The sequence below is a fragment of the Harpia harpyja genome, chromosome 8, assembly GCF_026419915.1.
Source record: "Harpia harpyja isolate bHarHar1 chromosome 8, bHarHar1 primary haplotype, whole genome shotgun sequence".
Classification (NCBI taxonomy): domain Eukaryota; kingdom Metazoa; phylum Chordata; class Aves; order Accipitriformes; family Accipitridae; genus Harpia; species Harpia harpyja.
In genome coordinates this window covers 1,260,748-1,277,127 of record NC_068947.1, presented here as the reverse complement: position 1 = coordinate 1,277,127, position 16,380 = coordinate 1,260,748, and the positions used below count along the sequence as shown (strand labels likewise).

The 16,380-nt window shown below is 36.8% G+C and overlaps 1 protein-coding gene across 3 annotated transcripts in view; it reads left to right on the top strand.

Annotated features, from left to right (window-relative positions):
• Positions 1 to 16,380, top strand: part of RPS6KA3 (ribosomal protein S6 kinase A3) — a 76,730-nt gene that overhangs the window by 24,095 nt on the left and 36,255 nt on the right. For all 3 annotated transcript variants that reach the window (XM_052793861.1, XM_052793860.1, XM_052793862.1), the window contains 2 exons: positions 11,592 to 11,708; positions 13,380 to 13,461. In XM_052793861.1, the coding sequence (XP_052649821.1) occupies positions 11,592 to 11,708; positions 13,380 to 13,461 (199 nt within the window). The remainder of the gene's footprint in view (positions 1 to 11,591; positions 11,709 to 13,379; positions 13,462 to 16,380) is intronic.

Genomic DNA, 16,380 nt, shown 5'->3' with positions numbered 1-16,380 from the left:
GTGTACTGTCTTAACATCTTAAGTGAAGCAGGTCTAGTAATTTGTAAATAAAAGGGATAGTAATTTAACACCTACTAGTCTATGTACTTGTTTAAACTTTGCAATATGTGTTAGAAAATGAAATTGAATTTGTTTCCCATAACTGAAACACTAAAACAAGACATGCATGTAAAACAATAGAACTTAGGCTGCATTATATACAGGTTTTTTAATGTAAGCCTTGTAAAATAAACATCTGTCAACTCATAGTCCTGAATTACAGTTCTTTTCCACAGGCAACATGAAAGGTGTTCCTTAGAAGTCTCTGATTAAAAAAAATGACATTTTATCTACTTATGGCAGCTTGATTATATTGTCTTTAACATTGTTGATTTTAAAATGCTAGGCAGTGCAGACCAAACTAAGGGTTTTCAGCCCATATAAATTTTAGAGTATACTTAGGATATTATCACAATAAAACAGGAATCATAGCTTTCATAGATTAGTGCTGAATGTGCTCGTTGATTTTTTTTTTTTTTTAACTTTGAATTATTTTTTTAATTGCAATGCTCTGAAATGTTAGTGCTTACAAAGTAGGAACAAAACTCATATCAAAATTACTGGGAAATGAAAGTTCCACCCAATGAGTATTTTTTTCCAATGCTGACATGCACAGTCTAGTTCGTGAGATAATTTTGTGTTGTTTGATCAAAAGAGAACTGCATTACAAAACTGCTCTTGGTGACCAACATTGAGCTTTTAAAATGCTTACAGGAATTCCTCAGCTTTACCTGCTAAACAACCAAGTGCTCACAGTTCCTTTGGGAAGGAAGGAGTCCTACTTCTGTCCTGACCTTTGTATTTTTATTATGAGGAGGGAAAGCATCTTCATAATTACCCTCCCAGCCTGACCAGCCGTGTTGGTGCAAGGGGCCTCATCTATCCTTTGACTTCTTGCTCTGGGACATGACTCATTCTTCAAACTCCCATCTTGCTTCATCTATAACACCAAAAGAATGGGAGGAGTTCAGTCTCAGTAACCAGGTCTGCAGTCTTCTTTATGTGAGCTGGCTACCTGGAACAGGTGTGGACATAGACATCCTTCTAGATCTCAGAACTGTTGTAGTAGAAAGCCAGGAATGGAAAAGAGTAGAAAGTATAGACAGTAAGGAACAAATACAGTGATTTTTCTTTATTATGTCTATGCATTGTTTTTCTCTTAACGACTTAACAATTTAAGACTAAATTAAAAAGCCCTGAAACTAAACATTTGCAAATAGAGTTTGCTTTTAGGAAATCTTATTTTCTGTCAGGTAAAACAATAGATGCCATCTGCAACAAGTAATTTGACGTCAGCTGAAAGTGTAAGTTTCTCCATCTTTTAAAAACAAGCAAAGACATAAATTGTGGAAAGCTACATTTCTGACTTTAAATGTCCGTGTTAACTAGAACATACTTCTGCTCTATTCTTGCTTTTCTTTGGTACTAGTGTAAACCAGACAACATACGCAGAATATTCTTAAGTCAGCTTGACTTAATTTTATGCATGGCAGTGCTTTGTTTTTTGTTGTATTAGAATAATTGCTACTTCAAAAGCAGCATTTTTAATCAGCTTTTTAGAACAATTGTTTGCGTATGAGCATTTAAGTAATCATTAGTTCTATTAAGTGACTCAAATTGAATGTTAGTCACAAATTTAAGGAAAGTTTTTTGTTCCATGGTTTAGATCGCTAACATTGCTTACTGAAGTAATGGGAGATTGTGAAATGCTTGTTGGACATTGAATTTGCTTTTTTTTTAAAGGCAGTTTTGAATTTAACGGTAGGTGTATAATGAATATAGAATGTATGAATGTATATAGAATGTGTCTGAGATATTTAAAAACACCTAGACTGGTGCACTCCTCACATTTTTAACTCCCATTTTTATCTTAATAAAGATTTCCATAAGCCCTCATACAAAACGTAAAAGTATTTGGTTTTCAGTTTGTTGGCTCTCTTTTTTACTTCAAAAAGCATAGCTCTTATGGGTTTTATTTGTTCAGGTAATACCGAAAATTCATCCTACACTCATAACAAGTTGGGAAAGTAAAAATGCATCTAGGAGACTTCCTGACTCAAGGGAGGGGAGGAAAAGGAAATTATGTATATGAGCTGGGGAACTGTGCCAACATTGAGTCATCCTTTTAAAATCATTTGATATCCAATAAGCTTACTGTCCTTACAGGACATAACTGCTTTATGTAACTTCAGCACCAAGGTTTAATATCATAGTCAATATTTCAGAAGTGGTTTCATTTGGTTATAGGAATCAACATTATTCTGCCTGTGACAGAAAAATGTTTTGCCAAATACAGCAATGACCAGCTGAGCTCTGATAAATACAATGAAGGCTAACAAAGTAGTAAAAGGAAACCTGCAACCGTGGTTGGAGCAGTGTTAAGTAACTTGCTGGGGAATCCATTTTTCTGTTTTCAGCCTTATCTTCACTTGTACTGAATGTGCATGTGCCTTAAGAACATGCATTTGTCTAGAGGAAGCAAAACATTCCTGAAAAAGATATTGAGGGGGGTGAAAACAAAGCTGCTACTTCCATAACCAAAATGGAAAAATCTATGTAGCTGCATACCTAATACTAGCAAATGAGAACTGATAAAAACAGTATTTTTGCTGCTGCTCAACTTTCAAGTGGAAAAGAAGATGGCAATTAGCTCTTTATTCATTGGATTTGCTTTTTTGAAAATTGTATGGTCAATAGAATAAACTGATACAGCAGTGAGTTTGTTGGATAACTTAAAATTTATTAAGTGCAGCTGAACAGTGTTAAGGGGAAGTACACTATGAAATGTCCTTTGCACTGATAGAAATTACTATTACCTGCCTTATAGGAAAAGGATTGCATTTTAATACTGTTGAAATATTTGTATCTTTATTTCAGAAACTTAATGCTAAAATTTATTTTAGGGCTATTGTCTTATCTTGAAAGATGGCTAATGTTTGAGGGGGCTATTCACCAATACTGGCAATATAGAGCTGACTTGGTTGTGATTAAAACTAGCGGAAAGATTTTTTTTTTTTCTCTCATTCTGGTTCCTGACTGTATGGAAGTTGAAATTCCAAAACTGTGAACTTTCCTAATGGTGATTCTGGCTGTTTCTCATGTGTAAATTATCACTATACAAAACAAATATATAAAACAGATTCTAATCCATTTTAGAATGTTATTTTAAATGGAAAATATTCACAAAACAGTTCCTGGAAGAATTTCTGGTGGGATCCCACCAACATTTCTTAATATATTAATAGTGTCCGTTCAGAAGGAGTGTTAAAAATACTAATATTGGCACAGTTAAATGCTAAATTGTGTATTAGGCACAAAGAATCTTGCACAGGCTGGGGGAGTGACTTGACTTTGGCAGGCAGTGACTCTGAAAGGACTAGCAATACCACTGAACACTCAGCTGAACACAGCCTCACGGTCGGTGCCTTAGCAATTGCCATCTCTGCAGGTCGAGGCAGGAAGATTGTGGCTAAGAGTAGTATGGGGCTATTGCTTTATAGGCAGCATAAAATCAGTCCATTGCTGCTGTGTCTAGCAGGGATGCAAAGGCTTCCAAAATAACATTAAAAATCAAGTATTAAAAATAAAAAATGATTCAGAGAAGACCTTACAAGACCAGGAGCTGGAAGGTGGCTTTACAGTGAAAAATCTGAACAAACCCTTACTTATCTTAAGGGGCAAATTAAGTCCTAACTAAGTCTGTAAGTTACTATAGAAGATGCTTCTGATTGTACCTTCTTAACTCTGTTAAGAGCAGTACAGAATTAACAGATAAAGGTGAAACCTGGGTAATGTTGGAACCAGGAGTATCAGCATTTTAGTTAATTTCTCCAGTAGTTACTTAACCTGGTTTAGGTATTAGGACAGATTTTAATTATTCATTGAGATTAAAATTTGTTAATCTGTTTATCTAATGTTTACCTTAAGTCAAAGTCTTAACCCCCCCTTTTACAGTTTTTGATCAGCATGTCAACAATGTTTGCTGTCCAGGAAGAACTTTTTTTTGAATACAGGACCTGTCTAAGGATTTGTTGCATATCCCAGATTTCCCTCCTGCTGGGTTTTGATGAACTCGAGTATGTATAGCCATGTCTGTCCTGGCCATCTGTGCCTCCTATTAGAAAAGTACAGTTTATTTAAAAGCCCTACTGAGAGGCAAGTTGCTTCTCAGTTCCAAAAGCAAACATACTATGGTATTTTTTTGTCCAGCAATCATGTCGTAAAATTCAGAGGTTTTATTTAAAATGAGTGTGAGGGTTAATATTTTATCCTTGTTCCTTTTTTATGTCAGTTATTTCATAACTTCCATCTTGTGAGATGCAGAAGGGTTTGGTATGTGGCCTTTTATTTTCTCTCACCATGAAACCTTTTATTCAGATGTTACAGGTTTGGTATTGTGTTGTATTGGTGGTGTATTTCTTGATACGTTTCATATAGCCAGCAAGTGTGCAGAGGGAAAGTTCTTTGATCAGTGCTTAGTCATCTGCCAGCTGAAATTCACTGCACTGAGGAGATTTTCACCTACATCTAGGTCGTATTCATTTCATGGGAAAGTGAACATGCACCCTTGTTTTGCAGTCACTTCTGTCTCTTCTATTAACGGAATACGGATGTTGTGTGTTATCTTTAATATCCCCTTGCTGATGCAAAGGACTTGAGATAGGATACAGTTATTCATCACATATCTCACACAATAAGAACTTCTGGGGTTTTCTAAATCCGTATTTGAACTTTTTTATAAAGAGAATTTTCTCAGAAATCTGTTTCAGAATTAGTTAGAAGCTGCCAGGTGAAATTTGGGTATGGTGAAGGAGCCATTTATTTTGTTTAGCCTTTAACTGCTTTTATTCCCTTTTTTGTAATCAAATAAGAACACCCATTTTCTACTATAACAGGCATCAGAGCCATCAAAAATGTAATGTCAAGCCTTTTGAAGTATTTTAGCATGTTAAAAATAAATTGAATGTTTTTTCAAAAAGCCTTAATCTATAGGTGCTTGTAGCATATACTGCACATACTTATCTTTGCTCTTGATGTTATAAAAATTAAACTGCCAGTTATACTGTGCATAGTTGACCACAAATATATTTTTGAAGTACCACACTGTTATAATCCAATGAAACCTCCTTGCCCCCAATCTTGTTGTTCACACATATCTTTGTTAGAGATCTTACTTTTGGATATCTTGCTTTTGGTTAACTTTCTGTATTTCATCTGATTTCAGTTTAATTTCACTGAAGCTGACAACAGAGACGATGCAGTCAGTCTTTCTGTTCAGGATGGGGCTAGTTTACTTTGAGCCACATTCCATTTGACCTGAATGCTTTGGATGTCTTAAGCTGTAAATGTTTCCCTGTATTTTTTTTTTTTCTTACCTTTCCAGTTTTATGTCACTTCATGACTTTACACTCATTAAATGTCACCTATGTGTAGGAACAATTTAAATATACCATTCCATTGTTGTTATTATTGCTGTAAAACTACATTTTTTAGATAGCTGCTGCTTTTTCCCTTTAGTGTAATCTGTTCATATCATAATTTTAACTTACACTTTCAGTGTATTGAAGAGTGTGTCCTCAGATCTTTGTCACTCATTGTGAAGCTGACGAACTAATTTCTTTTTTAATACCTGTTACCTAAAATATGCTATCATAAAGAGTTAAGTGTTTAAAATATTTCTCCTCATATTCACATAATTTTGAGTACCCAGAAAAGGAGGAATCTGTCTGCTGGGGACATCTTTCCTAAGTAAGCATTCCATAGGTGACATACCAGCTTATTCTTTGATGTTCTGTTTAAGTTAATTCACACCTAATTCTCGCATGTCTTTGAGAGTAGGGTAACTTTCTTGTTGAATTCCCTGTTTCTGTCCCAGTGTTTCAGAATTTTTTTGTCAAGCACTTGTCATTGTGCATGTTCACACTGGGCTTATGCATTTATTCAAGAACCTGAAACTGAGAATGTTAGGTGCAGCAGGACCCCTGTGGTGTTTGGATGTGCTAATGTTCCTTATTATGGATAGCCTTCCTCTTCCTGTTACGAGTAAGAGCGTAAATCTGATCCTGTGCCATCTATTTAGATGATTCAGAGCTTTTTCCTTGTGGATTATTTTGTTGGTGTCAGAGCATACGTTTGAAATTGGGTTTTTTTATTATTTTAATCTTTAGTTGGTTGTTTCTCTGTCCTTTTTATATAAAATTTGTAGACTTAGAATGCTTCTATTTTTTGAGGTGCTATTTAAATTCTAATGAGTGTTTATTGTATGTTTTAAATTTATCAGATTTAGGTTGTTTCATAAGAATATATCTCATATGGCACTCGCAATACTTAGTTGTTGTAAGTGCATGTGTGGCAACCCTCTCTTAAAGTGTCTATAGATGGTTTAAGCTCAGACTCCAGAATTCTCTCACGGACCCCTTTTACTTGTTTTTCCCTTCATACCACTGTCACTTTATCTTCAGGAGTTGGAAGTTAGAGGTAGAAGGGTATGTATTCTTTTTGCTGCTGTATTCATGATTAGAAAATAAAATCAATCTGTAAAAAGATTTGAATTATTAGGAGTAATAAAAGCAGTGGAAATTACAAACCTGTGAGAACAATAGGAATGGTATTGTGGATGATACTGGCAGCTCTCCTAGCAGTTCGGAGCCCAGTTTACTAGCTCTACAGCAGCTTTTCAGTTGTCCCTGGAACATACTGCTCAGAAAAAGATGTGCAGGTAAACTCATCTGTGTAAAGCAAGCAGTGTGTTATGCCATCTAGCTCTGCATGGGCCGCTTCTTTAAACTCGGAACCGTTTTCAGATCTCCTACTGGAAATTCAGAAATCTGAAGGATAAATTACGGAAGATTCTATGTATAGATAAACTCACATTTTTCTCTTGCTTTTCTGGGCTTTTTTGTTACTGCTGAGAAATACTTACCTAGTAAGACTCTTCTGCTTCTACCTCCTTTAGGGTATGAAGTCCAGTTTCCTTTTAATACATTATCTAATAGTTGTTCCTGTAATAAGATCTCAAACGGATACAAGTATACAAGTATTTTATGTTACAGCAGAGTTAATTTAGCCTTGAATTAAAAAGCAAACATAAAAGAAATTCACATAAAGTCAATTACTAGGACAAAAGTGAGTATTTAGTGATCGTTAAGTACCTAAAATATGGAATTTTTCCAGCAACATGATTAGGCTATTATTTTTATAGCCTCATAATGGTTAAATAGGTTTTTCACTGCTTCCCTAGAAGGTGTGTATCCTTTTTTTTTTTTCCTTTTTTTTTCCCTGACAAGCATGTTTCCTATTCTAATTTGTCGCTGATTCCTAAAGAGAAAAATTAGTCATCCATGGTGCTTTTAGCTTTTCTCTTTTAGACTTGTTTTGTCTGTGGAATATAGTCCATTTACTGTTCTTTTCTATGTATGTATGCATTCCTGTGCATAGGCAAGTATTGTGAGGTACATTACTAAGAGCTTACTTATACTGAGATACTTACTGACCAGAATAGTTCTGACTTGCAAACTATATCAGCACAGGAAGTTATTCTGAAATAGTGGTGTTTAAATTCATACCCAGGCTTGTTTGTCACTCACTTCCCTTCTAGGCCAGTGTTGATTTCACACTATTATACTGTTAAGGAAATGTTAAGGAAACTCAGAGTAATGTTACCTTCTGTTTGTTTCCTTGTCGTCTATATTTAGCTTCAGGATAACGGAAGCCAGTAGCAACTACTTCAAGTTGACTAACACAGTATTTTTTTTTTTTTTTTAAACGTGACTTTCTGTGACAGTTTTACTTTCTAGTGTGAAGAAGGCCTTAGAGGGCCGTGTGGCTAGAAAAAGAAATTTATGTCTTGGGACTCTTATTTAGCCATTGCTGCAGTATAAGGCTTGAGAAAAGGGAGCTTTCCAAGCTTATAAATAATAGAAATAAAATACAGGCAGTAGGGTGTAGTTATAACTGGGAAAAAGATTGCACTGTTGCAACGGCCAGATCGCTGGTGAGTGAGTGTCTATAGTGGTGTGAAAGTTGTCAGGGAGTGGAAGGAAGGGGAGGAGGACCTGAGTCTTTCAGCACCCTATACATCATCTCATTTAATTTGAATTCATCACATGGGACAAATGTTTTTTCCAAATATTGAGGAATCATCAGAGGTGGAGCTTAAGACAAATTCAGTACCAGACTGAACGGCTGGCTTCTCTTCCAGCTTTTACTGTAAGATGACATCTATCAGCTAATGTAATTAGTGCAGTTGGCTGAGAGAGATCTCTTTTTACAGTGTGAAAGGCTTGTATTTTAATTCAGGTAGATAGTGGGTACAGTGAGGGTTCATTACTTCTGTATATAATTTGCATTTCTATAAAAGGCTTCACTTTTGTATTTTTAACTGCATTTGCGAAATACTGTTTAGGTTAAAATAATAAACATTCAGCAATTATGTCAGAAAAGGAAACGGCAAATTTGTGGGTAACTATTCATCATAAATCTTGCTCCCAAGCATGTGTTACGGACAAGTTACTAAAGTACAATAAGATCTGAGTTCCATTTTGTTGGAATACAGAGTTGTACTAGGTCTGCTGTACAAGGACTGAAGAGTATCTGAACCCTGAGAAACTGTGAAGACTGGGAATATCCGCTTAGTATCAGGAATGTGAAGTGGTGGTTTGGGTTTTTTTTAGAGGGTGCCCAAAATAACCACTGGAAAGTTGGTGGCATAATAATTGCATTGCATTCAAAAATAATTTTTGTTTGTGTATAAAGAACAAGTTAATATCTCTTCTGTTTCATTTCTTGTTTTTATTACTTTTTGTGATGCTTTTAAAGCAATGTGTCCACCTGATAGCTTTTTGTCCCTGAATCTGAGTAGATAACAGAAAGGTTTGAGGAAGTTCTGTTTCACACATTTTTTACTTTCCCAAGATTGCCAGGGAGCTAATAGATAAAACAGCTAAGCAGAAATGGATCAAAGTATCCGAAGTAACGTGTACTTGGTGATCTGTTCTACTGTGCTATTGCTCTCCTGGGATTCTCTAAGATTGCAGTGGATGGTTTAAGTAGTATGTAATCCAACGGATCATATACTAATTTAAAAGATGAAAATACAGATGTCCACCAGCAAATAATTCCTTTGACAAGTAGAAGGAATCAATATTTCTTTCAAACTCTGTAAAGTTTCAGCCTTGAGTCAATGTTGGTAGCGTTTTCTCCTGAAAGGAAGAAGGAGTTTAGGTTTATTAGGAGTAGTACACAGCATACATGCATGCAAAATTTTGGCTGTCTTACCCTGGAAACTGACACCTATCCTTATTGGTCATCTTAGTTTTAGAACACCCAAGACAAATCCAAGTTCTGTACAATAAAATATCTTTTTTCACTTTCTGATTTTAAAAGTTGCCAGGAATTTCTGTGCGTTATTCCAAAGTGTACGTTGGAAATTTTTTATATAAGTGCACACTCTCACACATACATGCTCAGGATTTGTTACATGCAGTTTGTTTCCAACTTTGGTTGGAATCTTTTAAAACAAGAATCTTTTGAAAGAGAGATGTTGATCTGGGAGAAGCATGTGTTGGAGCATGCTGACGTGTATGGTCAGTTACTGTGCACTTATACACGGTCCTGAGATGACCAGATACAAAAGGATACTTTCAGCAATAATTCATGCACATAAATTTTGCGGAATGCTTGAAAAATATATAAATTAGTGCTTTGGAAGCACAGCTTTAGAACACTGCCTCTGCTCCCCCATCCCTAGAACTAAGTAGCGCACATTTTGGTGCATATAGATAAAGGGAAGGTCTGGAGCAAGGAAGGCATACCCTTGGTGGAAAAGGGTCGGGTTAGAGAATACTTGAGCAAACTGGGCGTACACAAGTCCGTGGGCCCTGATAGGATGCACATGAGTGCTGAGGGACCTGGCAGATGCCGTTGCGAGGCCACTCTTGATCCAACCATCAAGGTGCTTGAGGACTGAAGGAAAGCAAATGTCAGTCCTACCTTCACAAGGGGCAAGAAGGAGGACCCAGGGAACTAGAGGATGGTCAGCCACACCTTGATCCCTGGGAAGCTGATGAAACAACTAATCCTGGAAACCATTTCCATGTACACAAAGGACAAAAAGGTAACTGGGGTTAGTCAGCATGGATTCACAAAGGCGAAATCATGTTTGACCAACCTGCAGGGAGGGTGCAAAGAGGACGGAGCCAGGCTCTCTTCAGTGGTGCCCAGTGACAGGACCAAAAGCAATGGGCACAAACTGAAACACAGGAGGTTCCCTCTGAACATCAGGAAACACTCTTTCACTGTGAGGGTGACCGAGCCCTGGCACAGGCTACCATGGGAAGTTATAGAGTTGCCATCCTTGGAGATATTCAGAAGCTGCCTGGACACGGTTCTGGGCAACCAGCTGTAGGTGGCTTTGCTTGAGCAGGGGGGCTGGATGAGATGACCTCCAGAGGTGCCTTCCAACATCACCCACTCTGTGATTCTGTGAAATAGATCTGAGACTTCCTTATTACGTAGAGGAAAAGTATTCTCAGATTTATTTTATTCACTATAGCCCATAGAAGGAATAGAAAGGGAATGCACAAAAAGTTGAAATTGTAGTTAGTAGATTTGCGTTATGTAAGTTAACTTACAGTCAGTGCTGCTTAGGTTGGATTGTGTGTAATGCCTAGATAGTTCTTCAGATGACATTGATAAGAATGCAGTTTTTTACCTACTTGTGAACAGTTGCTGATAAGTTCTGAAGTGGCAGGATGTTGCTTTTCCAGGGAATTTTCAAATTCTGTGGAGAAAATACTGAATTAAGTGCAGAGCACAAAAAGACTAGAAGATCCACTGCCCTTTAGAGCTTTCTGGTGACTGGTTTCTCACAGAAGGGGAAATGCTGAAGACTGGCAGCTTTTACGGAATAGACTCTCCTCAAGAAGAGAGGCAATGAGATTCTCTTCCTCACCAGAATTTTCTCAGTGGCAGGTGGAGAGTTTATTGCTGCTGAAGTGGGGGTGGAGGCTGTGCTGCTTTGTGGGGAAGTCTTGAGTTTTACACTGTCTTATAAAGGTGAGCATTAGCATCGCGGCAGCATAGTGGTCCTCATTCAAGTGTTAAGAAGGAGGGCTTTCCTAAGAGATCTGGTCCATTTGATGCACTCTAGGTGTGCTTTAAGAGGACTAAATTCTTAAGAAGATTGGTTTCCACTAATGGGTTGTGAATCTGGAATGGAGATTATGAACCAAACAATATGGGCCTAAGCACAAAAGCTTGGGAATCGCTGACTTGTTTTGTCAGCTCTGTTACTGTCTGGATTCTGATGCATCCCTAAAAGTTTAAGCCACATCATTACTAAACTAATACTACCTTTTGTAACAGATACAATTTTTGTGTGTGTGTGTCTTAATTATGCAAATAGCATTGCTCAGTGTTTTTTATCTACATTTGGGAGCATGTAGTTGGTTGGATTCAGTAGCACTGGGATTTTTCAACATATTGTGAATTTATAAACATTTTAGGAAGATGCACCACTAACGCAAATTTATTCCACTCTTTTCCTCTGTCAGGAAGAAGGAAATATCAAAGAAATTGCAATAACTCACCATGTAAAGGAAGGACATGAGAAAGCAGACCCTTCACAGTTTGAACTTCTGAAAGTACTAGGACAAGGATCCTTTGGAAAGGTTGGTGACTGAACTCTTGGGGAGCCAATCATTCAGGAATATAGCACTGAATAATATTAGGACTGAAATGTTTAGGACAGCCACAGTCTTGCATTAAGGCAATGTTGCAAGTGAAAACTGCTTTCTAAATTAGTGCTAACTAGCTGCTGTAATTGTGGCAGATCTTTTTAAAGCAGTAAATTTTTTTCTAGTTTGTATGATATGCAGATCTCAAAGTTCCATAGAAGAATTGGCTTGCTATGAAATAATCGGGTATTCACTGTTAAAATGGAATGTCATTTTTCTATAATTACTCTTCTTTTATGTTTGAGGGGGTGAGGGTTGACAGGTTTTTTTGATAAGTATTCCTAGTTGCTAACTTGCTAATGGTAGGTCATCACCAGTACAGAAGCTACAGGCAGAATTTCTTTTTGTAGCAGATTGTAATTGTAAAGAACAAATTTTAGGCAATAATGGCTACTGAAGTAAACATGATGTACCCTAGTCATGTTCAAGCTAGGTATTATCTGTCATCATTTGGTTAAGGCATAGCGTACCTTGATATTTATTTGAAGACCTGTTAAAGAGTCAATGTTTCTAGCATTTAGTGAGTTCTGTCCACACTGAGATCTCACTAGGTGTGCATGATACTTTTAGTTGTCCAAATACAACTTGGAAGCAAAACGTTAACTTTATGTGGCAAGACAGATCGTAGAGACAGGATGGAATATGTAATGTAAGACAACAGAGCCTTTGCATTCATTTTCTGCCTTAACTACAATTCTGAATGTGATGTTAAGCTCTAGCATATAATGCCAAATCCGTCTTGGATATGGGGGAAAATGAGAATAATCAGTCCAATTCTGTCTTGGTGGTAGGAAGTTACTGTTATTCACATTATTGGAGTAGCAGTTCCAGTTAAGCTTGGAAATCTAGATGTTTAGAAACTCTAAAATTTTGTACTCAAACTAGTAAGAATTCACTGAGAAACCTGATTCCAAAGGTGGTTTCCTATGTTGTTTGATTTCATCCAGAATCATAACCAAGTTTTTATTTGGAAATCTTCAGATCAGGAGAAGTAAATCACTCAGGGGCAAGGAAATGTAAGCTAATAAAGTATAATTTCAACAATTCCTTTTATTTTATTGATATTATTAAATTCAATGCTATAACTGCTATAAGTTTTGAAAAAGAAAAAATAATTAGCTGTCTAGCTAACTCAAAGTATTGCAAAAATGCCAATCTTGTCCTCAATTGGTTTAGCCTTTATGCAAAAAGGATTAATATTACAAAACCCATAATCCCTTTTTTCTAATAACTTGGGAAGATGTCAGTACTTCCCATTCAGTTTAAAAAGACATTTCTGCATGCTTTTCAGGGTCTGATGTTTTTCAAGGTGCTGATGTTCTGGTAAACTCTGGATAATGCAAAGGGATGTTAACTCACTGAAATCAATTAAGTTAAACCAAATTTAATTTGGCAGACTGTTTGTCTTGAGTGAACCTTTTAGGTTATGAAATGAAGGAATAGTAGGAAAAAATGCAAGGAAATTTTTGTTTGGCTTTGCAGAATCTAAAACTGTCAAGTTGAGTTTCATTGAAATAATACTGACTACTTGAATTTCATAGCAAAGTATATTGATATGAATTGCCTTTATTTGCTTTTAAGAATTGTTTTTAATTTTCAATGCAGGTCTTCCTTGTCAAAAAAATCTCAGGATCAGATGCTAGACAGCTTTATGCAATGAAGGTATTGAAAAAGGCCACCTTGAAAGGTAAGGACTGTTTAGAGGTGGAGGCGGGAAGAGAGAAATCAGGGACATAATACCAGCACTTAATCTTTACGCACATGCTGTTCTACAGATGGTGTCTTAGAACTTTTTTCTATCAAACAGCAAATAGCAGAATACACTGCCTTGTATTGTAAACCCAGAAGGGTTAAGTAAACAGCAGTACTGTGTTAATAGTTACAGGGGAAAGTAGGTTCCTTTCCGCGCAAAGTTCATTAGGTGATAGTTGTTTAATAGAGTAGTTGAGTTACACCTGCCACTTGGCTTGCTCCTGAGCTGTTATCTGAAACTTAATATCCTTCCTTTTTTTCATTTGCTGTGTATCACCAAGGATACAGTTAATGCCTTTTGCTCAGTTTATATTTACATCATGATATTTACAAGTGCATTATATCAGCTGTTTTATTCTAAAAGTTCTAAGAACTTAACCAGAATGTGTATTTGTTGCTTTATGCCATTGTTTAACACTTCTGTCTAGTTTCTCTAACACATGACTGCACTGAAATGGCAATGATAATTTTGGGATAGTTTCAACAACTTCACCTATGTTGTTGATTATTATATAGATCTGAAATTTTGACATACAGTTTCATCTGAAAATATTCATAGAATGATGGATGGCACAAAAACTCACATTGAATTGTGAACTTCTGCTAAAATGTTGAACCTGAAATTTTCTGCTTAAGATCTAGTGCTGAATACCTATGTCACCAATCTCATTGTATATCGCTTTCACTTAAAACTATTACAGAGGGTGTGTTTTTGAACAGTTTCCTATATTTTGATTCCTCTGTGTTTTGTGGCACGTGTTATTCTCATTATTTACTTCCTATTTTTCTGAAATTGATTTCCACTCATTTAAGGTACTTTGATATCCTCAATAGCCTTTCATTCTCCAGCCTGTTAATAGCTCAGGACTGGAGTCAAAGGTCATTCAGCAGCTGCTTTTTTAAGACATTTGAGGGCTTCTCTCCGTCACCTTTTGACTGTGGTTTAACCTTACATGTAAAAATTACAGTCCAAGCTGTGGACCTAGTTTTGCCTACAGATGGCAGAGACTGATAAATACTGAAATTGGAAGCTTGACTTTTGGTTGGAAAAGGAGACTTTCTGAGGCACTAAGAATTCAAGGATGCAAAAGGCTTGAGCAGAAAGGTGACACTAGCAGGAGGATGCCACACTTTTCAACACTTTGTATCTGAATTTTCAGATGCTTTTGAGTGTCTTTTGATTGCAATTCATGTTTTAGGAAGAGCGGAGTTGCATGCAAATGAAGGTTACTGTTGAAATCTTAATATGAAATTAACTGAAATTAATTATTTTCTCCATATTTGCAACATTTTTGAGGTCTAATATTGTAATTTTAAATAATACACTGTATTACTTGATTTGTCTAAGGTTCTTTAGCTCTTTCAAATCTATTTTATAAAGTTATTTTTGTGTTCTAAAATTAAAGATAAAAATGCCCTTTAAGACTGCTTCTTAATCAGAGGTGGTGTGCATGATTCACAAATCAAATTTAGAGAGAATATTTTCATAGGAATGCAACTATATTAACCAGAACACGTTGATGTAACTACACAGTCCAACCTTTTAATGTTTAGAGCAAATCCAAGAATATACACATACAACTTTGTTCAGTGCAGAGACTAGTTTATTAATACACTCTGGTAGAAGGTATCTTCTTTCACTGCCCCTTTATGATGAGGGGAGAGAGAGAAACGGGGCCAAATCATTGCAAGAGTGTCTGGCATCAAATGTATCAAGAAAAATCAGTACTTCCAGCAGCACACATATGGAAACTATAGTCAGCAAAAGTCAGATTTTAAGTCAAATAATGGCTAATACTAATGTCTGAAATGAGCTCCGTTCCTTGTACCTTTTTTGGTTGAGATTTTGTAAATCTGGACTTTCTCTAGCTTTTCAGGAATAAGGCTTGTTATCCATGTGACTGTTGCATAGCTATAGGCACTTAAAAGTCTTTTGAATTTTGTTCTCAACCGAATCTGCCTAAAAAAAGAATATTCTGAATTTCAATTTTGTAATTCAGATGAACCCTTGGAACAGTAAAATCGCGCAACTATCTTGTGACGTTTGCATGACTTTAGATGTAAAGGTCAAAATTCAAATGTGGTGTTTGCTCTGTGTTTGAGCACTAATTTCATGTGCTTCCATTTTTAGGAATCTGTTCTGCAGGGAGATGGAAGCTTGATAGCTTTATTCATTCATGAAAATGTATCTATATTACTTTTTCACAAGTACCTGTATTATTGTAAGTGCCTGTTTCTGGGAAAAGATAGCTAAACTTCTAAAAGACCTTTTTGCTGCTTGACTACTTCTTCCTGCCTTGTTATATTTTAATACCTGAGAACTCCGGCTTGTTAACTGTACAAGGAATGCTGGTAACTTAAACTTTGGACTCGACTTCATTGCTCTGGGGTGCTTCCTTCAAGAAGTTGCAACGTTTGGGAAAGGGGCAGTAACAAAATGTAGAATAAGGGAAAGAAGGAGAAATGCAGCATCTTAAACCACCGTAGCAAGCCACTGTAGCAAGCTTTACTAGCCCTCACCTGTAAGAGTTCTGAATTTTGTCCGTGTCCTGGCTGATGTGGAGCTTCGGATGGGAACCAGGCCCTAACTGGAGTGGCTGGGGAGTTGCCTGGGACAGCTGAAGCAGGTGCCGTGCTCGGCTGACCGTCCTGCCTGTATCCACGGATCGCCAGCCCCGTCTGCGGGGCATCTGCACGTGATGCTCGTTTCGTTTAACCCGTAGTGCTATAGGAGCAGATACGTGTCCCATGCTGAGCCACCACGGTGGGACAGCACAGGCAGCTTGAGCAGTAACTGCTTCGGGTGTCTGATACGCTTCTCTGTGCGCATGTTTACTCTCAGTAAACCTTCTTA